Source organism: Ictalurus furcatus, chromosome 6, assembly GCF_023375685.1.
Source record: "Ictalurus furcatus strain D&B chromosome 6, Billie_1.0, whole genome shotgun sequence".
Taxonomy (NCBI): Eukaryota; Metazoa; Chordata; class Actinopteri; order Siluriformes; family Ictaluridae; genus Ictalurus; species Ictalurus furcatus.
Genome location: NC_071260.1, coordinates 21,821,257 through 21,842,453, shown reverse-complemented (window position 1 = coordinate 21,842,453; position 21,197 = coordinate 21,821,257). Strand labels below are relative to the sequence as shown.

At 38.1% G+C, this 21,197-nt stretch overlaps 1 protein-coding gene across 4 annotated transcripts; it reads right to left on the bottom strand.

The window, feature by feature from the left end:
* Positions 1 to 118: 118 nt before the first annotated feature.
* ttc21b (tetratricopeptide repeat domain 21B) lies at positions 119 to 20,676 on the bottom strand. 4 transcript variants are annotated; one of them, XM_053627113.1, is made up of 29 exons: positions 20,359 to 20,676; positions 18,788 to 18,917; positions 17,293 to 17,403; positions 16,959 to 17,125; positions 15,891 to 16,013; positions 15,422 to 15,579; positions 14,183 to 14,267; positions 13,995 to 14,093; positions 13,265 to 13,457; positions 11,285 to 11,382; positions 10,339 to 10,539; positions 8,822 to 8,951; positions 8,554 to 8,711; positions 7,793 to 8,017; positions 7,439 to 7,677; positions 6,957 to 7,029; positions 6,617 to 6,727; positions 4,932 to 5,070; positions 4,704 to 4,810; positions 4,418 to 4,606; positions 4,005 to 4,115; positions 3,833 to 3,914; positions 3,517 to 3,667; positions 2,673 to 2,834; positions 2,027 to 2,222; positions 1,380 to 1,604; positions 897 to 1,017; positions 748 to 815; positions 119 to 661 (listed from the first exon to the last, which is right to left on the bottom strand). In XM_053627113.1, the coding sequence occupies exons 1-29, from the start codon at positions 20,389 to 20,391 to the stop codon at positions 584 to 586; spliced, it is 3,963 nt and encodes a 1,320-aa protein (XP_053483088.1). In that variant the 5' UTR covers positions 20,392 to 20,676; the 3' UTR covers positions 119 to 583. The 4 variants fall into 4 exon arrangements, with proteins under 4 accessions (XP_053483088.1, XP_053483090.1, XP_053483089.1 ...); XM_053627115.1 differs by lacking the exon at positions 20,359 to 20,676 and having other exon boundaries at positions 17,283 to 17,403; positions 18,788 to 18,916; XM_053627114.1 differs by lacking the exon at positions 18,788 to 18,917 and having other exon boundaries at positions 120 to 661.
* Positions 20,677 to 21,197: the final 521 nt, after the last annotated feature.

Here is a 21,197-nt window from a genome sequence, read left to right as displayed (position 1 = left end):
TTATTTTCTGGAATAACACCAGAACCAACATTACTCATGCTTAACTCTGAAATCCCTACACAGGGTGTTCTCAAATACAACAAAGGGTGTTTTTTTCCACATGGAAGAGCTAACGCTTGAATAGGAGAGGAGAGAGGATGTCTTGAGAAAGAAAACAAAAGGGCTCAGTCTCCCTGACAGTGAAAAGATAGGCAGACTGAAAGTTCAGAGAGCTTCCTATAGCCTAATTTAATCCCTACTCACTGGAGGTTAAATATAATTACAAATTAAATGAGCCTTGTGCTTAGTGATTCAATTTGTGCTTTATAGAGATAATTATTTGATGTAGAGACATATTAGCAGTATAGACATAACATTATGGATCTATTGTTTTTTATATAACAATTTTTCTGGACAGACAGTTTAATACAGAGTCATTGAGAATAATGACTTAAAACATCAGTCACTCCAAAATATGTAATACTAAAGTATATCACAAGTTATAAATACCAAGGTTGTAGGATTCTAATACATTTCTGGTTTTCAGACAAATAACACAGACAAGGGGACATAAACACATGCACGCACACACACACAAACCATTTCAAGATCGCAAAGCAGCTCTTGCTTTGTCTAGAATGTCCTTTCTTATTCTCGGATAGTTTGGGTGTGCATCCAAGACCTGAAGGAACAAGATTCCCAGTTATTCAGCTTTTGATGTAACCTTTTTTTAATTCAGAAAAAAACCATGAAGAAATAATTACTCACTTTGTGACAAACATCTATGGCATCGACATGTCTCTTTGCTTTCAAATAGTTGAAAGCAAGTTTGTACCCTGCAACGAATACTAAAATATCAATATCAACAACTTTAAGGGCCAAGGAAATTTAGCAAGAAGAACAACTGAACAACATACCGATAGTTGGATTGGTCTGATTTCCATATTTCCAGGCCAGTTCATAGTTCATGGCTGCATCCCTGAAAGATTGCTCCTTCTCCATGATGTAACCCATGTATTCATAAGCTTTGCAGCATGACTATGAAAATGGATAGATAATAATCAGAGATTTGTAACAATATTACTTTTAATATTACAGTTACAATAGGAAGGATGGAAGGATGGATAGATGGATGGAGTAATATACCTCATCTCCATAACTAAAAGTTCTCTTTATGGTATACCATTTAAATAAGATTTCAGAGACCTCATGGTTCTAAAATACACTGAATATTTTTAACTTCATGTCTCCAAATTATGAGTACGATATCACTTCAGTTCTGGACATAGCCATTTCTCCCCATTTCCTCCAAAGGTTCAATAGAACCTGACAAAGAAAGGGTTTAAGCTAAGAGCAAGATCAAGGTATCATAACCACATTTTTTAAAACACAATGCTAACCTTATTGTGGCGCAGGCAGCGTTTTAACAGCTCTCCTGCCATGTCATATTTGCCGGACTGGATGTAGATGTCTGCCAGAAGCAACCAGCTCTTCTCAAACTCATCGGCATCGACAATGTTCCAGTTCATCTTGGCAATGCGTTTTAGCTGGTTCCTGGCTCGAGGAGTCTGTTTGAGGATCATGTAGGCTGTGGCCATCGCCAGCAGTGCAGGGACATGGTCTTTCTGTGGTACAGGAGAGTGAGGAAGGAGGCAGTATTACAATGCTGTAATCATCATAGGATCCACCATGACCCTGACCAGAATAAAGCACAGAAGAGAAATGAATGAATGAATGAATGAATGAATGAATGAATGAATGAGAGTAAATTATTTCAGTTTGTCGTAAAAGGTTTCTTGTGACTTGTTTCTAAAAACACAAAAATACTTAAAATATACACAAACACTTTACTAGTCTGTTTTAAAGACCTATTCTCAGCAGGTGCCTTATCAGTGAAAGTGAAGACTGTGACTTTGGTAAACATAACTGTAAAAACACCTTGGGCTTAAGAGCTCACAAAGCGTGTGCCCATGTGGACACGAGTGTGTGTGTACATTTATATGGACTCTTGTGTACAATTAATCCTGTCCATCAGGTTTTTGCAGACCTCATTGTTTGCGATCTCAATGAACACTCCAAGAGCTTTCTCCACGTTGGCCTTCTGCTTGGTAGCCAGGTAACAGTAATGCTCAAGGATACGTAGCTGTATGTGGCCTTGAGGGGTCTGAGGCTTCATCTCTTTTAACAGTTTCTCTGCTGTTCGAACCGCCAGCTGCTCCGACTCCTGCTTCTCTGTGGAGTTCCTGATATGGCAAATTATTAGTTAGTACATAAAGAAAGTTTACTTAACTTGCTCCAAACCCTTTAATTAAACAATTGAAGTAGAGCATGACGCACTGACTATGTTTGCGTGTATGAAGGGTGCTACCATGAATAACTTTTAGACTAACCATTATTTCAACACATTTACAATGCCTTGATTTCACCAAGTTTTCTTAACATGGTTTTAAAATATTTATATCTTTATTTTATATTATGCTTTGACTAATGAACAGTAGTAGCAAAAAAGGAAAAAATAATACCATGCTACATAAAGTTAACTTTGCCATTATCATGATTAATACATGTTTGTTCATAATCCATATACTAAATATTGAATGTATTATACAAGTCCTGTAGTATTGTTTTACTTTCCACTTATCCCACTGAAATACTCTACAGTGACGTTGTGTAGTGACTCTGTATTTACTTACCCCATGTCTCCATCCAGGTTCTCAAACACCTCACCTCCCATCGTCTCATTATCCGGGTTTAAGCAAATCTCAATCATGTTGTACACTGCATTCTGACCCCAGTCATTGTCCTTACGAGACTTATTGAAGTGACGCAAACCTTCATTGGGTTCACCAGTGTACCTGAGACACGCAGTGTAAGTATAATCACAATAATTTCTCTGATATAATCAGATTCATTTAGGTTATATTATATATATATATATATATATATATATATATATATATATATATATATATATATATATATATATATATATATATATATATATATATATATATATATATAAACACGAATAAGCAATAATCGCTTGTTGGACAAATATTTTTATCATTATTTCTTAATATTGCATGGATATGTTATATAAAGTACTTACCTGATGATATAAAATGTTATAAAATTACAGCTTTAGAGGGAGGTTTCTCATGGTTCCACAAGATGGTTAATGGTTCCAGCTTTATCATTTTAAAACATCTGTTGTAGGGTTCTATACAGAACTTTCAAAGTTTTCTAAACATAGAAAAACTAGGGATGCTTGAGAATACTAAATGTCTAGTTGGAGGAACAAAGCAGTGACTGCATTTGCTCCATTTACAACACGTAGTAGATTTAGGGCTTTCTTGCAAGCACACTGAAATATTCAGTAACGATCTGTGGTCCCAGACTAGTTTTAGTCATATTATAAAATATGAGATGTAGAAAAATCCATAAATTCTAATGAATGATCTGAGTGAAAAGAAATACATTCAAAAATGAGTTGTAACACATTTGTCTGACTCACTGAATTTTACTCTTTATCCTTACCACAAGTAAAGGCCTCTGCAGTAGTTGTACCCTGGCTCAAACCTGGGCCTTGGTGAGTGTTTTTCAGCCATATCCAGAAACCTGGGAATCTCTTCCAGTTTGCCAGCTCTGCGCAGCAGGTCAATCAGCCGGGACAGTGTTGGATAGTTGTCTAGGGGAGATTAGACATGGGAAAGACATCAAAACAAAGCCACAGCAAGCCAGCACATAGCTCTGTACTCAGGTTTCTATCATCACGATCTCATTCTGATGGGATGCTGGATGGGGACTTCAATAAAGATTGACTGTTTGGTATGGGGGATAAAAACTGTCACACCTGGTTTCCTCTCCAGCAGCTGCTGAAAATGGAAAACTGCCTGCTCGTAGTCCTGTTTCCTGAACATCAGATCAGCCATCATCTTCAGACACAAAGCAGAGAGCACAGATGAATTGTGGCTTGTAGAGCAAAATATATTGAGCAAACAGGGAGGTATTGTTGAGAGACTAACCAGTGTTGCTGCCTCATTGACTGGGTCGTTCTTCAGGATGATGCCGCACTGCTGTTGGCAAGCCTCTACATCATCCAGAGTTAGATACAGCTGGGCAAGTTCCAACATCACCTGTTTTAACAGAAAGACAGGAAAAAGAAACTAAATTAAAAAAAGAGACTTTAATACTGCTACATACCAAATCATTAATTTCATCACATATTATGATAAAAAATAAATAATTAAACAGAACACAATAGCAAACATTTCAAATTATAATAATCACCAGATCATTCAAAATACTTTATATTAAACATCCTTCATGAAACATCCTACAGTAAGCCCCATCACACCCACAGTGAGAACTGAAAGGGTCCTGAAACACAGCTGCAGAGAGAGGAGCACACTGCACACACTGATTTAACCGTGCTGACCTTGCTGTCACTCTCACAGTACACAAGCGCTTCTTTGTAGAACTTGACGGCTCTCTCATAGCCACGCTGGTGGCTGCAGTGCTTGGCAATTTCAGCACAGATCTCAGAGGCGAGCTGCTTCTGCATGGGCACTGCATCAGGCTGCTCCAACTGAACACGCTTCAGTACCTTCGCCTGCACATCTCTCGCCTGATCAAACACATCAGTCAATACAAATTACAATGCTTCCTGAAATAAGCTGGATCACACAGACAAATAGCCCATCGGTAAATGACAGCAGACTCACACGATGTAAAGAAAGCAAAGCCTCATCATTTTTATTGACTTTGCTCTGAATCTTGGCCAGCAGTACAAGGTAACGGCAGTCCTCTGTTAGCAAAGGCAGCTCGTTCACTAACAAACACAGAAAATTAAATTCAGATGGTTAAATATTTGCTGTAAAAGTTTGCTTGCATGCAAAGCTGTTGTTTTTTGTGTTGAGCAGGTTTCCACACCATGTGCATTAAGGTCTCACCAGGGTCATGCGAGAGAGCCTCATGCAGAACTTTCTCACAGCATTCATACTGTCTTAGCTTCATGAGAAGTTCAGCCAGATCATAGCGCAAGAAGCTCTGCTGACCAGTCTTAAGAGCAGCCTCATAATAGTTTATGGCCTGAAAAAAACAACACTTCTTGAGTATCTCTGCTTTATCTTGATGGCACAGCAAGGTAGGATTCATGGTCACAGCTCCAGTGATCATCAAGAAATGTACATTTTATAATAAAGTTGTATTTATATAGCATTTTATCACATCCAAGGATACTTTAGATTTAAGCGAGCATAATAAAAGATACAAGCACACATTAATATATAAGCAAAGTTTAAAAGAGAGGAATTAACAAAGGACTCATATGACAATTAGACCTATTGAATAACAAGTCCATAAAATGAAGATGGTAGGGTGGTAAAAAGTAATAATATAGTGTAGTGGCATAACTACTGTAGTTAGGGTAAGACGTGGTGACTTTAAAGCTTGGCTTTGAAAAAGGAGAGGCTATTGTAGGATCTGATGTGGAAGATGTTTAGAAGCAAGTGCACTGAATAATCAACCACCCATGAAGGATAGAGGAGTATGAGGGGTGGTAAGAACACTGATAGCAGAAGACAGAAGAGGTGTCCTAGTGAGAGTATATGGCTGGAAGTGAGCAGATAAATATAGAGTGGTTTTGAAAGTATAAAACAATTTTTTTTAAATAAAATTATTTTAAATTGAATGTAGATGAAATGATGAACCATAACGAATATGGGAAGATTTCTGAATGTATGGAATGTAAAATGTATAGTAATGTAAAAAAAAGTATGGTGAGCAAACTGCTGCCGAGTTCAGAACATACCTCTCATTTTTACTGTTTTGATTTTTATTCTTTTGGTCTCTGAAAGAACCAGTTTTATGTTATTGGTGTACTCAGTGTATTTCTGTAAATAAATCTCTGTTTAGCATTCAAGGTGTCAAATAGATCAAATATTCTGATAAGGTTTCTATATTTGTTTTAGGCGATAGTGAGTCGTAGCGACTTACACATGAACATCATTTAATATCATGTTGAGTATAAAACATATGAGGAGACGTTGTCTGGTATATAATTCAAGGTAAGCACATTTATTCTGTTTGATAAATAATATACAATGGTTGAGCTTTTTTTTTTTTTTTTTTTTAAGTCAAAACAAAGACTCAAGGCTGATGATATCCAGCTTGTCTATACACTGCAGGAAATGGTAATTTGGTGAACAGAGTGAAATATTTTTCCTTATTTTCCATGATTATGATTCAATCATTTAAGATCAGCTCAGTGTGATTTTTGCTTACTCATGGTCTGATTAAGTTCTTGGGTTTCTGTCCTTGATTATGTTTTTGTCAAGGTGTTTTGTCTTTTGTTTTTCTCTTGTATTTTCCTCAACTAGCCTTGGGTATGTTGCTTGCACGTACAGCTGAGTATAAAAGCCAACCTTATCCAACTTATGTTTAGACTAAGATTCAGACTAGGAAATGCTGTAGTGACAGGGTGTCTCTGTACACATAATAAACCATCTCCTTGACTATACCCTCTCTCTTGGTCTCCTGATTCTCCAAACATCTTACTTCTGGTGAAGCATTTGAATCATCCAGAAAAGATTTACATCAACGGTATAATACGAACGGCGTCTCATCCTGTGCTTACCTTAACATAGTTATGGGTCTTTATGAGAGCTTTCCCGATCTTGCTAGCCACAGCACCATCTTTAGGGTTTCTCTTCAAAGCCTGCTCATAAACCTCAATGGCCATCTCAGGCTGAGAGATCACATTTTCATGTTCAGACACAGTAGTAAATGTGAGAGGTTCAAAACCTGATATTCATAACTGAGCCACTCAAATATTGGTAAAATAGTTTTTGAGCAAATATTGCTCAGCAATATTATCTGATGACACATGCCCTATTCAATACAACTATTTGGTTCCTACTCATTTAAAAAAACATGCAAATAAATGTTATATGTACATAGTATAATGTAATGCCAACCTCTTGGATGTTCATATAGGCATCTCCTAATAGTAAGTATGTATGTGAGCTGGGAATCTTTTCCACCAAATCCCTGTTAAATACATAGACATGTTTAGTTTTCCATTAGAATGCAATAAACTGAGGTGTGTGTGTGTGTGTGTGTGTGTGTGTGTGTTGAGAGAGAGAGAGAATTTAAGAAAGCAAAATTAAGTATTTGAGTGACAGAAAAGAAACATGGGGTATGTCTTTTCTCATATGTGTATCTGAGCATGTGAGCTAGAGATTCTCATATTGGATGTTTGTCTAGGTCAGGTCACGGTGGCTCCTGAGCTAATCCCGGTGCATACACTGGGTGCAAGAAGAGAGAATTCACCCTGCATGGGACGCCAGTACATTGCAGGGCATTAATAATACCATATATTATCATTTTAATTTAACGACATCTGTCTGTTCAAAGTTTTCATTTAAATATTGAGGTGTAAAATGCAGTTCCCCCTCACCTATAGCAGCTTACATACAGCCGTTTCTCCTTCCTGTGGTTCAGGTAGATGTCAGCCATTTTCTCTGTGGCTTGCACAAAGTAGGGCTGCTCCTGTGTGATGTTTCTAAGCATGCTCAGTGCAAGCTCCGTGTCCCCCCGCAGCAGGGCAAGGTCTGCGTTAGCGATGGTGACGCGCAGCTCCTCAGGAGTACCAGTAAACTCATTTATAGCATCCTGCATCACTTTCGCTGCCTCATGCTGTGGTTAACACAACAAAAAAAAATTGTATATTGAATGGAGTAGATGAATTACTTAAGCAACAAAAAAAAGGAAAATGTTTCATAGGTACATTAAAAGCCAAGCCAAGTATTACCTGTTCTCCATTGAGCCAGAGTGCTTCTGCCAGCTCCAGATACACAGAAACAAAGTCTGCTGTGCTGAGCTCCACTCTCCTGGCTTTGGTTTTGGCAGAGGAGCCTACTCTTTTCACTCCTGGCATACTCATGGCCAACTGAAGCGTCTGAATGGCCTCCTGCAGCTCACCCATCTTTCTCTGGGTTTGAGCTTTAATCAGATGATACAGAGGGTGCTCCTTTACCTGCTCCACACACACACACACACACACACACACACAGAAGAAAGGTGATTTTGAAGGAACTGACAGTATAAAGAGGAATGAAAGAAGATGAACAACCATACATTATACTGTACTGAAGTATAGCAAATAGTTATCTGAATAGGTTTCCTTCAATATCTTTTACATATAGAAGTAAAATGTATGTACTGCCACTTTTAAAAAGAGCAATAGGATTATTTAATGCATGTTCATCTTTACAGCAAACTCCCAATCAAAGCATGCAGTCAGTTCTTGATTTATTGACAAGTTTGATGAATAGACAAACATTTTCATAATTGTTTTAATGTTCCTAATGAGTGTATTTTTCCTGCAAGGTTTCAAAAATACTGGAGCCATTACAATGACTATTTCCTGAAGTCTTCCTTGTAGAAAATAACAGCACTGAACATTTTCCTGTAAAGCCAAGCAATGTTGGAGCCATTTGTACCTCCTCTCCAAACACAGAGCTTAATTAACTAAACGGTGCAATTCTAAAATTGTGCTATTATCTATGTCACCTCAAAGTTGTGGCTGAGGCAGAGCTCTAGAGACTGAGAAGAGAGTTTGAAGTTGCCCTGGAGGAGATGGATTTGTGCCATGAGGAGGTGGGCATCTGCAAAGGAGGGTTTCTGTTCCAAACAATGCTGCAGACTGCTCTGAGCTGCCTCTATGTTCCCTAAACAGGACAAAGATCAGGTCAACAAAACTGCTAGCAAACTCTACATGACATCATGAGAAACCTGATGTTTGTTTTAGAAAAAAAACCTGTTAAATTTAAAAGTTCACCTGACAGAAGCCTGACTTTTGCCATCAGGAACACAGCCTGGAGAAGTCCAGGGACAATCTTGACCACCGTGTCCAGCACAGCTGCACAACGCTGTAACTGAGGAGCAGGAGCCTGTCCCTGGGCTGGAGGCTGAGGGGTCGAGAATAAGACAGACCAACAGTTTATGCAGTAACAAGGCAAAAAAGAAAACAGATGGCTAGAGATTGCTGCTAAACTTTATAATAAATACTTCATAGAGCAGGAGATCTCAAACCTTTTATAATCAGGGACTCCTTTAATGTAAAACTATAAACCGACCTCTCCAGTACAGATTTACTTTACAAAAAAAAAAATCTAATAAAAATAGACGTTATTGAAAAGTTTTGGCTATGTATTGAAGCCCAAGAGGTTTTTTTCTGAAATTTCCCCCAATTAAACTTACATGTGTCATTAAATTCCAGTCAACATTAATAATAGCAATAATAGCTTTGACAATTGTGGTTTTCCATGATTGTAACAAAATTAGAAAATTACTGACCCCATGCCTATGCTTCACTGTCCCCGGGGAATCTCCAGACCCCACTCTGTGAACCATGTTTCTAGAGAACTAGAGGAGCAACATCTAATTGCGTGTTTAACCAAACATTCTAACTGATTTTGCTTGGTCTCACCTGGGCCTTACAACACTGGTACAAATAAGATGTTGCTAAAATGAAGGAAACCTGCACTGGTCTCTTACAGGATGTGACTTACACATCAGGAAGCAATTAGTGTGATTGTATCTGGATGTTGCAGTTCCTTAGGAATCACTGGCAGTAGCCTGGGTCACCTGCTCCCAGAGAAGAGTCTGAGCCTTTTGTAGCTCATAAATATACTTTTCCACATTCTCTATTTCAGTTTGTTCCAAACACATCATTAAATTGTCTTCATCAGGACACTAGCAGGCAAGTGTTGATCTAACCCACTAAGCACAGTTTCTATGTATGTCTTGTTTTGGTTTGTTACTTGTCTTTGCAGCTAGCCAGTTATTGTTTGGATTAGCTGCTAGCACATGTGATCTATCTTTTGGATTGGTTAATAATGCGTGTGCAATAGTCGCTAGCAATAGCAGTTTATCACTGATAAATAAATCCAAGTAGAATTAATCAGAGTTAACTTGGCTAAAATTAGGTTGTTACTTGGTGCATGAATTAATACTGAGGGGGTTAACTTACAAGGAAGTTTATATCCATAAACTGAGAAGACTCTCAAGCAGTTTAGGGTGGAGTGCAAAAGTTTCTATATCCTTTGAAACCAACAATATTCAGTGGGGATGCAAACCTTTGTGCTTGCTAATCAGATTTTTCAGATCGGCTTCCTAATTTAGTAAGAAAACTGTAAGTCTGGTCTTTGGAATCTCATGAAAAACCTGCAATACCGTTTTGCAAATAAAATTTTCAAATAGAAAACAAGGGAGATACAAACTTTTGCACTCAACTATATATTATAAACAGTGGTTGTAGGTAATGCATCTGTCTGCACGTTATGTGAGACAGACCTTGGCAGGACAGAGTGCCAGGTATTCCTTTGCGATCTCAAGCAGGAAGTCAGGGTTGAGTTTCTCATAGTATTCTACACTGAGTGGCAGGCCCTGGAGAGTGGAGAAGTGTGTGTCCACAGTGACATTCAGCAGGTTGGTCACCTCATCCTGAGACTTCCGTTTCCGAATGGCCAGGACTGCCTGCAAATACAGCAGCTCCTACACACAGCAACATACAAAACATCTAATAAGGATGTTGGTCAAAACATTAGTCAGAGACCAGAAGAGACAAAGTTATCTATAATATAATGTTTCATTACACAATTCTCTTTTATTATGGCTTCCACTGATATCACTTGAGTGGGTTATCTTGATTAACTAACAACTGGAGAGTACATTGTGTGCTCACTTCTACTGCTTAGCTGAACACATACTGTGTCTAACTGATGTCATTAAGAAGAGCCTCACATGTCTGAAGACGCTACAGACTACAGATGACTCCACTTAAACAAAGCACAAGTGGCTGTGCCAGTGAATCACAGCTGTGTTCAAATGATTTAAAGAGGATTTAAAGAGGACTGCCTGAAGCATTGAGCAACTCAACAAAATAAACCATTGCAAAATGTGTATGATTCTGGATTAACCTATTATAGTGTGCATAACAAAGTCAAAATATGGAAATGACTAATATCTAATAAGTTATTTTCCAAGTACTTGGAACATTTTTTGGCTTCAAATAGAGTAATGCATTTAGTTCCTGACTTGTTTCTTGGTGTAGCAAATGGCATATGAGTGTCTGTGAAAGAGAACTACCATGCCATACAAACTACCAATATATATTGAGGATATAGTTGAAGATGCATGCATGAACATTTTAATAATAATAAAAAAATAAGGAAAGAAAATATGGAGAAAGTCATTGTAATGGCATTTTGAGTTGAAATCGATGTTTTTGGTGACTCACTGCTGATTTGCCGATAGATTGCTGGATTTCGGTAAGAAACTCGAGCTGCTGCTCAGCGTCCTGCAGGTGACCCTCACTCAACTGGCAGTGAATAATACCTGTAGAACATAAAGGTCTTTAAAATAGAGACAGAGCATTCCCAAGTGGCACAATGTTTAACCGATCCTCAGGAGATCGCATGTTTGAATCCCGACAATGCCGTGGCTATCAGTGGCCGGGAACCAAGGGAGCGAAACTGGTCATGCTTGGTTGAGACGGGTGGCATATTACCGTGACACTAGTCAATTACAGACATCTGTGACCTTATGTATGCAGAAGAGGGCAGATAGTGCTCTCTTCTTTTTATTTTATTGTGCTGCCAAGCAGCAATTGAGCAGGTTGGCTGGCTTCACGTGCTTCAGAGGAAGGTCGTGTCAGCCTTCAGGCTCCCCCTGTTGGCTGGTGCACTATATAGCCAAAGGCTTGTGGACATCTGACCATCACACTCATATGTGCTTGTTGAACATCCCATTCCAGATTTAGTCCCCCTTTGCTGTTATAATAATCTCCACTCTTCTGGGAAGACCACTAGATTTTGGAGTGTGGCTCTGGGGATTTGCCCATTCAGTCACAAGAGCATTATTGAGATCAGGCACTGATATTGGACGAGGAGAAATGGGGCGCAATCGGTATTCCAATTCATCCCAAAGGTGTTCAGTGCGGTTAAGGTCAGGGCTCTGTGCAGGCCACTCAAGGTCTACCATTTGGCAAACCATGTCTTCACAGACCTTGCTTTGGGCAAGGTCTACACAGGGGCATTGTCATGCTGGAACATGTTTGGGCCTCTTAGTTACAGTGACAGGAAATCTTAATGCTACAGCATACAAAGACATTCTATACAAGTGAGAACTTTCAACTTTGTTGCAACAGTTTGGGGAAATATCACATATAGGTATGATATGCAGGTGTCCACAAACATTTGGCCATATAGTTTAGCTGTCCTATGATAGGGGAGATCTGGCTGGTGAGTGGGAATTTTCAGGTAACCAAAGTGGAGAGAGAAATTGGGCAAAAACAAACAAACAAACAAAAACAAACAAAGAAATAAATAAATATACACCTCAGAAACATTGGATGCCATGCACATTCTGCTAAATCACTGGTTGAATTTGTTCCAAATCCAGAGGACTACAGCGGGACCCAATCACAATCGTTTAGGGGTGAGCAATGTAGAAAAAAAAAATACTTGAAGACATTCTCTCAATACACAATATACAAGACTATATTGAAAGAGCATGCAACACTGTGGAGCTATATTAAAGAAAAACCAAACTCAGACAATTTAACATTTACAAAAATGTAAAGCAATTAACAGTGAAAGGGGTTATGAAACAACTGATTAAAATAGATTTTCGCCTCCAAGCAATTACTTGTTACAGTGAGTAATAATGGCATTACAAACATACTGATACCTTAAGATAGCCAAGAAACTTTACATTAGAAAAAAGTATGTTACTGTTAATATATGATGATATCAATATTATAATGTCATATTGCCAGCCCAACAGATGACCTCAGGTTCCCAACTTAGTCATAAATATCCTGCCAAATTATAATTGTTACTATGACACTAATAAGTGTGAATATTAATAGTCCTAAAACCTAATCAGGCTGCAAGTCCCTGGTATTCACTTACAAATCTCACAGTTTCAGTGGGAAAGTTTCAGTTAATTATATACCAGGCAAACATTACCTTATCAAATGTTTATCTTTATCTGTACATCATTTTGCTTACATAATTTTTATTTACCTCATCTTAGAAACACAGACTCTTTGACTATCTCACAAAGTATCTAGTCATGTAAGGAGACTCCGGATCAAGCTTTCTTGCTTTGCAAACTTTCTGCTAAAGTTGCATTGATGTCTGTTAACTTTCTCGTGACTTTCCTTGAGAGTTGAGAAGTAAAAGGAATTCATTCTTTGAAATGAAGGAATTCTTACCCATCAGAGCAGAGACACTGCTCTCATCCAACTTCATGGCAGTTTTATACCACTTTATGGCCTCCTTGGCTCTGCCCTGAAGGACCAGCTGGTAGCCCAGTTCAGTGGCCAGCTCTGCATTGCCCGACGCCATAGAGAATGCCCGCTCCACCAGTGCATGTGTGTGCTGCAGAACCTTTTCTGCTCTTCCACACTGTAGACAGGATTACATTATCAGTGAGGAGAATACGGTGCACTATAGTAACTGTAATAATCTTATTACAACACATACTAAGGTCCTCAATCACAGTTCATCTGAACATATGGCAAAAATAAAACGATCACAATGTTTACATGTACTAGTAAAACAGTAGTTAAAATGTGAAACTATATTAGTTCAATGATGACTTTTTTTTTTCTAACACTGAACTATCGAGTTCTTGATTCTGACTGGTCACAGAAGATATTGATTAATTTTCTACAATAGCAGCTCTGACAATAGTTCCAGCTGCAAGGTTTATATTTATGTATTCTAATGTTATCATTTATACAATATTACCTTTCACTGGGAATTGTATGGCAGACCATCCTGCAGGATCTTTACGAACCATTTTTGGAAGCAGTCTCCAGTGAATATCTCAGAAAAATGTAGTCATGCAATTTTGCATAATTTTTTTTAACTTTTGAAACAAAGGTGAGACGTTTAACCACAACTATGATGAATTAAAATTAAAATTAAAAGAGACCTTACCCCTCGAGTGAAAGCTAAAGACATTCTGTAAAGAAGTTCTGGGTTGTTAGGCTCTTGTGAGTCCAGGTTGCTGATAAGGGTCAACAAATGCTCCACTGTCTGTAAACACATAACACAGATTTTAATATTATTTTGCCTAATTTAACTAAACTGGCTTTTCATTTTAAGTATAAGAGTAGGTGTCTGACCTCCCCAAGGTCGCCTTCTCGGCAGAGCGAATGCAATGCTAGCATTCTCAGTCCCTCCAGGTTGCTTCTGTCTTTCTGAAGAAGTCTAAAGATAAATGTCGAGCAAAATGGACATAATGCATTAAATAGTTAGCACTGAGTACTCTATGTTTAAAGTCCCTATTCCCATAAAAAATGCTAAACCTCTGGAACTAGATCCATCTAGCAAATTACTCAGCAACACAGTTCTCTGTAATATACTGTACATGTAAGTGCATACATTTTTAAAAACAAGTTCACATACTCTTACATACGCTTAAATACAAAACAGTCTCATGTTTTGTACAACCACATTTCACTTTTAACCAAAATGTTAAAATTGAAATGTGTGTTCTGTAACAAGACTACAAGTCAAAATATTGGCAAAATCAGCAGAAAACTTGTTTTTAAAATGTGTTTACGGCAGTGTATTGCAGGAAGTTGAAGAAATATTTACAGTATATTACAGTACAACTTCGGCCCATGTAATATTTTAGCATACAATATTTGACCATTTTTGTTATTTGTTATTAATAAAAGAACAGCCGTGATACCTGAGATTAAGTTATATTGCAGTATCATCTTTTTGTCTTAAGAGTATGCAATTTTTGTTTGGAGCTTCCTTTATTTTAATTTTCTACTTTATGTTATATCTAACTTTCAAAATTAAAGCTGTGCAACATGGCATACAGTACAACAACAGCACTGGCCAATGATTTTTCATTCTGGAGATCATCCTCATGGCAAAGGCATTTTAATGCGGGGAACAATGAGTGCATGATTCTTTGCTTTCAGGAGGAGCTGGTACATTGGCACTACCAAATCCTAAACCACAGAGTGAATGGTCTTTCTCCCCCCACACACCCCCGCAGCAGTGCACTCTTAGAAATGTGTGGCTTTTGGGCTCGGCCTCAAAGGCTCCTTTGATTCTACCTCCCACTGGCCCTCGTCCAACAGGGAGAGGAGAACAGAACAATGGCCCAGTCTTTCAGCCTGAATCCGTGGCATCACATTTGATTTTCATTTACACTCAAACACAGACTGACTCCCACGGCCCTGCCTTGGCCTATTGACTTTTCAGTGTTTTTGTGTTTGTCTGTTTAGAAATCAGGAACATACAACAGGCTGAGTGTGTTTAAATTAACATATGTATATAAAATCCACTGGAGCAACCTGTTGATCTGAGGCCAGAAGTAAACAAAGCAGTAACAGAGGTGATACCTCTGAGCAGAATCCACAGTCTGTTCCCAGTCCTGCAGGTTCAACAGAAGCTTCATCTTCTTCACCAGAGCAGGTATGAATGACGGGTAACCAACAATGACCTGGTTAACTGTCTCTATGGCACCAGAGTAATTCTGACGGACCTCATTATACTGCACCTGAAAGGAAACAAGAAGTATAATAGTAATCTAAGTCTCCTTAAATGAGATAAGAAAGTCATAATTGTGTGAAGCTTCCAAATGCAAAGAATTGCATCCTATGTATTGTTCTTAAAGTATCAGAATTTCCATATTCCATATTAATATATCCATATAATCTTTTAAAGTTACATAAGAAAATTTCCAACTTCAACCATTAATAAATCATGGTAAGCTATCCCCAGCACCACACAGTGAACTGTGTTTTAACGAGAGTAGAAACAGAATATAGGAGAAAACACTACAGATCATATTTTGTTTTTCATAATTACCTTTCCCATCAGAGCAAAAATACTGATTTTCTCTTTCAGAGCTTCATCAAAGTATTTTCCAGATTTCTTGGTGTAGCCATCTTTACCAGAAGTCAGGTCTATCCAACCTTTCAGTATCAACCCCTAAAACACACACATTAGTCATAAGACAGTCTGGGATATACTGACATATAAATAGGCTTAGATTTTGTCCATGGTCCCAACAATTTGGGAATTTCTCAACTTATGTCATTACATAAAGTTGTCAAAATTGACTTAATGTAAAAATGTTTTCAATATATCAGATTTGGTGTAAAGAGCTTAATTTAATTTAACTACAACTGGGTGGCCAGTCATTAAGTAGCCCTTGCTTGTGAGTAATAAAATATTAGAAGAAGTCTTTATTTGTCACATATACATTACAGCACCATGAAATAATTTTCTTCGCATGTCCCAGCTTGTTAGGAAGCTAGGGTCAGAGCGCAGGGTCAGCCATGATACAGTGCCCCTGAAGTGGACAGGGTAAAGGTCCTTGCTCAAGGGCCCTGTGGCAGATTGGCAGTGCTGGGGCTTGAACGCGTGACCTTCTGATCAGTAACTAAGAGCATTTACCACTGAGCCACCGCTGCCCTTATAACATCTTGTTCTATTTTGTCAAAGATTCATAATACTCTAAAGTCTTTAATTAATGCAAAATGTATATATTTCGCTTCAGTGCTGAAATGTGGCCCACTGGCCCACCATATAGTTGCACTTTTAGGTATACAATTACTAAATGACTGTATCCCATCTGTTGCTATAATGATATTGTTTGTCATTTCCACCTCTACCCTGTCCATCATTGGAAAGGGATCACCACAGTACCATAGGATGTTCTGTGAACAAACCAAATTACATTAAAATGTTCCTATATTTAAAACATAACAAACATGATGTCTGTATGGTAATTGAATTATTATATTAGGACTGAACTGTAACTGAGATAATTTCATTTGTGCTGCATGATTTATTAGTTACTTGTGAGAAATGATTACACTGATATAATTTAATTATTGTAGTTCTTAATACAAATCTTAATATAGTTCTTACCTCTGATGAGCCATTGGAGATTTTGATCATCCTGTCCACATACTCTCTGGCCTTGTCATTTCGACCCAGGAGCCAGAGAAACATCCCAGCATGGTACAGAGCTTTCGGGCTGGCACTCTTACGATTCTCCTTAACCTTCACATCAAGCTCTTGGATGGTGTCTCTGTCTGAAGCCAATATAACAATTATAAATTCATTGACATCCCAATGGAATACATTACTCACTAACAGTGTACCTGAATTCAAGCAGTACATATTAATTACATGCATCAACTGTAACAGATTTTTTTTTTTAAATGTGATAATGTGAGTGAGTTAGGTCACCAGTGTCTACCGGGGTTAGGTCTTTTTTTCTGGGCATACACCAGAGCCATCAGTGCACACAATGATACATCTCTCTTATCCTTCACCTGTTCCAGCTCCTGAATGGCCTCTTGCACATGATCTATCGAATAAAACACGAGAGGACTTAAACATGCACACAAACAAAATGTAATTCACCATTCCTGGGACACAAACACAAATTACTAAAAGCTGTAAACAAGAATGTGTTAAAGAAGGAAATTTTACTTTACTCATTTGCTTATATACATTGGCAGGTGACATATTAAAGCAAAAACCTGAACAAAAGTGTGGCATAATATAACAAGGCCACCTGAGCTCAGGTTACTGTCTTTGCCTGCATCCATGTGGATTTCCCCCAGGTTCTCCGGTTTTCTCCCATGTTCCAAAAACATGTCGCTAGGTAGATTGGCTATGCTAAATTTCCTCTAGGTATGAATGAGATGTTGAATGTTTGTGCACTGGAATCCCATCTAAGATGCATTCACACCTGTTCCTGGTATAGGCCTCAGATCCACCACAACCCTGAATATTATTGAAAATAAATTAAAGAAATATAACAAGTGCAGATGCTTCCAGGCAGGAGTACTGCATGATACACTTTATCAAAATACATGATCCGTGTCATGTATAAATATGCTGAGGAGGCCCAGTTGACTTCTATTTCAAGATGGCGACAGGAAAAGATCTAAGTGACCTTGAAAAATGGTTCATAGACCGCAGGAACTTCAGTCGGAAACACTTGTAACACTGGCAAGTGTTTCAATAGGAACGTTGACTGTGGTATCATTTGTATTTGGATCTGTAGGAAAGACATCAGTGAGTAGGGTTGGAAATTGTATTCCAAACTACACTCTGAATGACTGTGAAGCTTCTGCATTAGTGTGTTATGTAAGGTGATTGAGAATGTCAGTGCAACACATGACCAGGCCATCAGCAACAACAGTTCATCCACAACTTCACAGAGAGGACTTCAGAGTCACCAGATCTCAACCCAAGTGAACATCTATTGGAGATTTTGCAACGAGGTGTTAGACAGTGCTCTCCACCACCATTATCTAAACACCAACTGAGGGAACATCAAATGGAAGAATGCTCTTCATCCCACAGTTCCAGAAACTTTTCGTATCAGTTCCAGTGTGTATTGAAGCTGTTCTGGTGGTTTGCAGTGACAAAACCTTACTAAGACACTGTTTTTTTTTTTTGTTTTTTATTCTAATTTGTCACCTATCTACTTTCTTACTTATTTTATTCTCATTTTTAATTATCATGCCTTGTATTATTTGTATACTGCCATCAGGATCTTAACAGGAGGTAACACATTGGATGAAAATCCTTTGCCTTGTACTATAACTAGCTGATGCTTTCATTGTAGAAGTTCAACCTGTATGCTCCCCACAGCTGCCACTATTTCATGTTTTTATAACCGCTGACTCTCACTGGCCCACTAGCAGTAAGGGCAAATCCTTTGAATATATTCAGTTTACCTTGCATGAGAAGGCCATAAGCGTGGAAGAACATGTAGATTGGGCTACTGCTGAACTTTCGCTGGGCTTCACTTGAAACTTTCAGCACATGATTGGAATACTTCTCCTGGCAGTAATAAATGATCAGGGCCTGAAAAGATTTAAGGTTTGGGCTAGTTTACACTTTTAAAATAGAAAGTCACACAGGATATGCAGGCTGTTTATGTCTTTTCTTTTCAAACATAAACACAACAAGATGCTAAAGTGAAATATACACATATATACATACACATACATATTATGTATGTATGTGTGTATGTGTGTGTGTGTGTGTGTGTGTGTGGATTTAAATAATATTTAAGATTGAATCATTATTTCAGTGATTAATATGTTTCAGGTGGCAACAATTATTTTAACCCTAACTGATGCAGTGTGCTGCTTCTCATTTCTTAAACAATCATGTTGGAAGACACATCCCCTGGTCGTGGAAAAGATGTTACTGTGTTTCAGAAGGGGCAAATTATTGGCCTGCATGAAGCACAGCAAGCAACTTTGAGGAAGAAATGTGTTTGGAAAAAATTTATGTTCAAAATCATGAATGATCCTGATCAGAGACGTTTAAAAACGCTTGGTGAAGTCACATTGTGAAAAATAATCAGTAGAACTCATGGTTGTGTTTAACAGTGAAAGTAAGAACATTTCCACACACACAATGTGACGAGAACTTACAGGATTGAGACTAAACAGCTGTGTGGTCTAATCAGTGTGAGGTTAATCAGATAAAAACGACTTCAATTTGCTAGGGAGCATAAGGACTGGACTGTGGAGCAATGGAAAAAGGTCATGTGGTCTAATGATTCCAGATTTACCCTATTCCAAAACAATGGGTACATCAGGGTAAGAAGAGAAGCACATAAAGCAATGCATGCATCATGCACAGTGCCTAATGTTCAAGTCTTTCTAATGTTCAAGTGGTATGATCTGGGGTTGCTTCATTTGGTCAGGTCTAGGCTCAGCAATGTTTTGCGGCAATAAAACGAAGTCAGCTGAGTACCTGAATGTACTGAATGACCAGGTTATCCCATCAATGGATTTTTTTTTCCTTCCCTGATGGCACAGGCATATTCCAGGATGACAATGCCAAGATTCATGGGGCTCGGATAGTGGAAAAAGTGGTTCAGGGAGCATGGGGAATAATTTTCACACATGAATTGGTCACGACAGAGTCCTGACCTTAAGAATGCACGCTGTAATCAAAGCTAAAGGTGGTGTAAGGAAATTTTACAGTGTGCATGGCCAGGCAGTGTGCATACGTTTGTATGTACGTATGTATGTATGTATGCATGTATACGTTTTTGTTTTTGTTTTTTCAACCAACATAAGCTAACATAAGCTAAATCACCGACTGTGAGTAGCAAAAAGTACATTCGTGTCTACCGCATAAAACATGTAACCCTCAAAAAATTTAAAATATTGTTACTTATATTGTAGTGGAAATGACAATAAAACATTAGCATGTGTCAGAAGGTGCATCCGTTAGGAATCAGTACAGTCTCTCTGAGACGCAAACATTAAAGCACTCACTGACTGACCTGTGTTATTTCTTCGTCCTCAACTTCAGCCATTGTTGTTCACGTTTAGAACAGATATCTGCTGATAAAAATTCAATGTAGCGCCCTGGAAATTGCTTTCTGACTAGTTTTTCGCCATCTTGGAGATCATGCAAAGCGTCTTGGTAACCAGACAACCACCGCCATTTTTGTGTGGAAACACGGAAGTGGATAAAAAAAAAACCTTCCTAACTATTCTTTACAGGTCCACACGATGGCGCACTACTCCTGCATAATTGTATGGCTTTAACGGGTATGGCTGTGTTTCTGGACTTTTCTTCCAACATTTGTACGCCACATGGCTACACCCCAGGGTTACATCTATAGACATTCCCCAAAATTTAATTTTTTATTGCTTTCTAACTATTTTATCAGCCTTTAAACAGCAAAGGCCCAGGACCAGTTAAGGAAAAGTATATTTTGGGCAGAGATGCCACATTAGTGTTATATAAGTATATATATATATATATATATATATATATATATATATATATATATAAGTGTGACAAAGTCTCCAGAAGAACTGTGGCTGGTTCTGCAAAATGCTGAATAAAACGTACCAGCTAATTTCCTTATAAAACTGCACAAATTAGTAGTACCTGAGACTACTATTTTTTAAGCAAGGGGTCATCATTCCAAATATTGTCTTGGTTTCATTTGTTACTGTTTATTGCTCTTTATAGTATATGTATTTTTTGAAGATAGAAACATTTAATTTCATTCTTTTTGAAGGTGTCTTTGCCCTAAAGCATTTCTTTGTATGTGCTTAAGACTTGTGCACAGTTTCAATTAAAATTAAACTTAAATTTATTGGTCATATC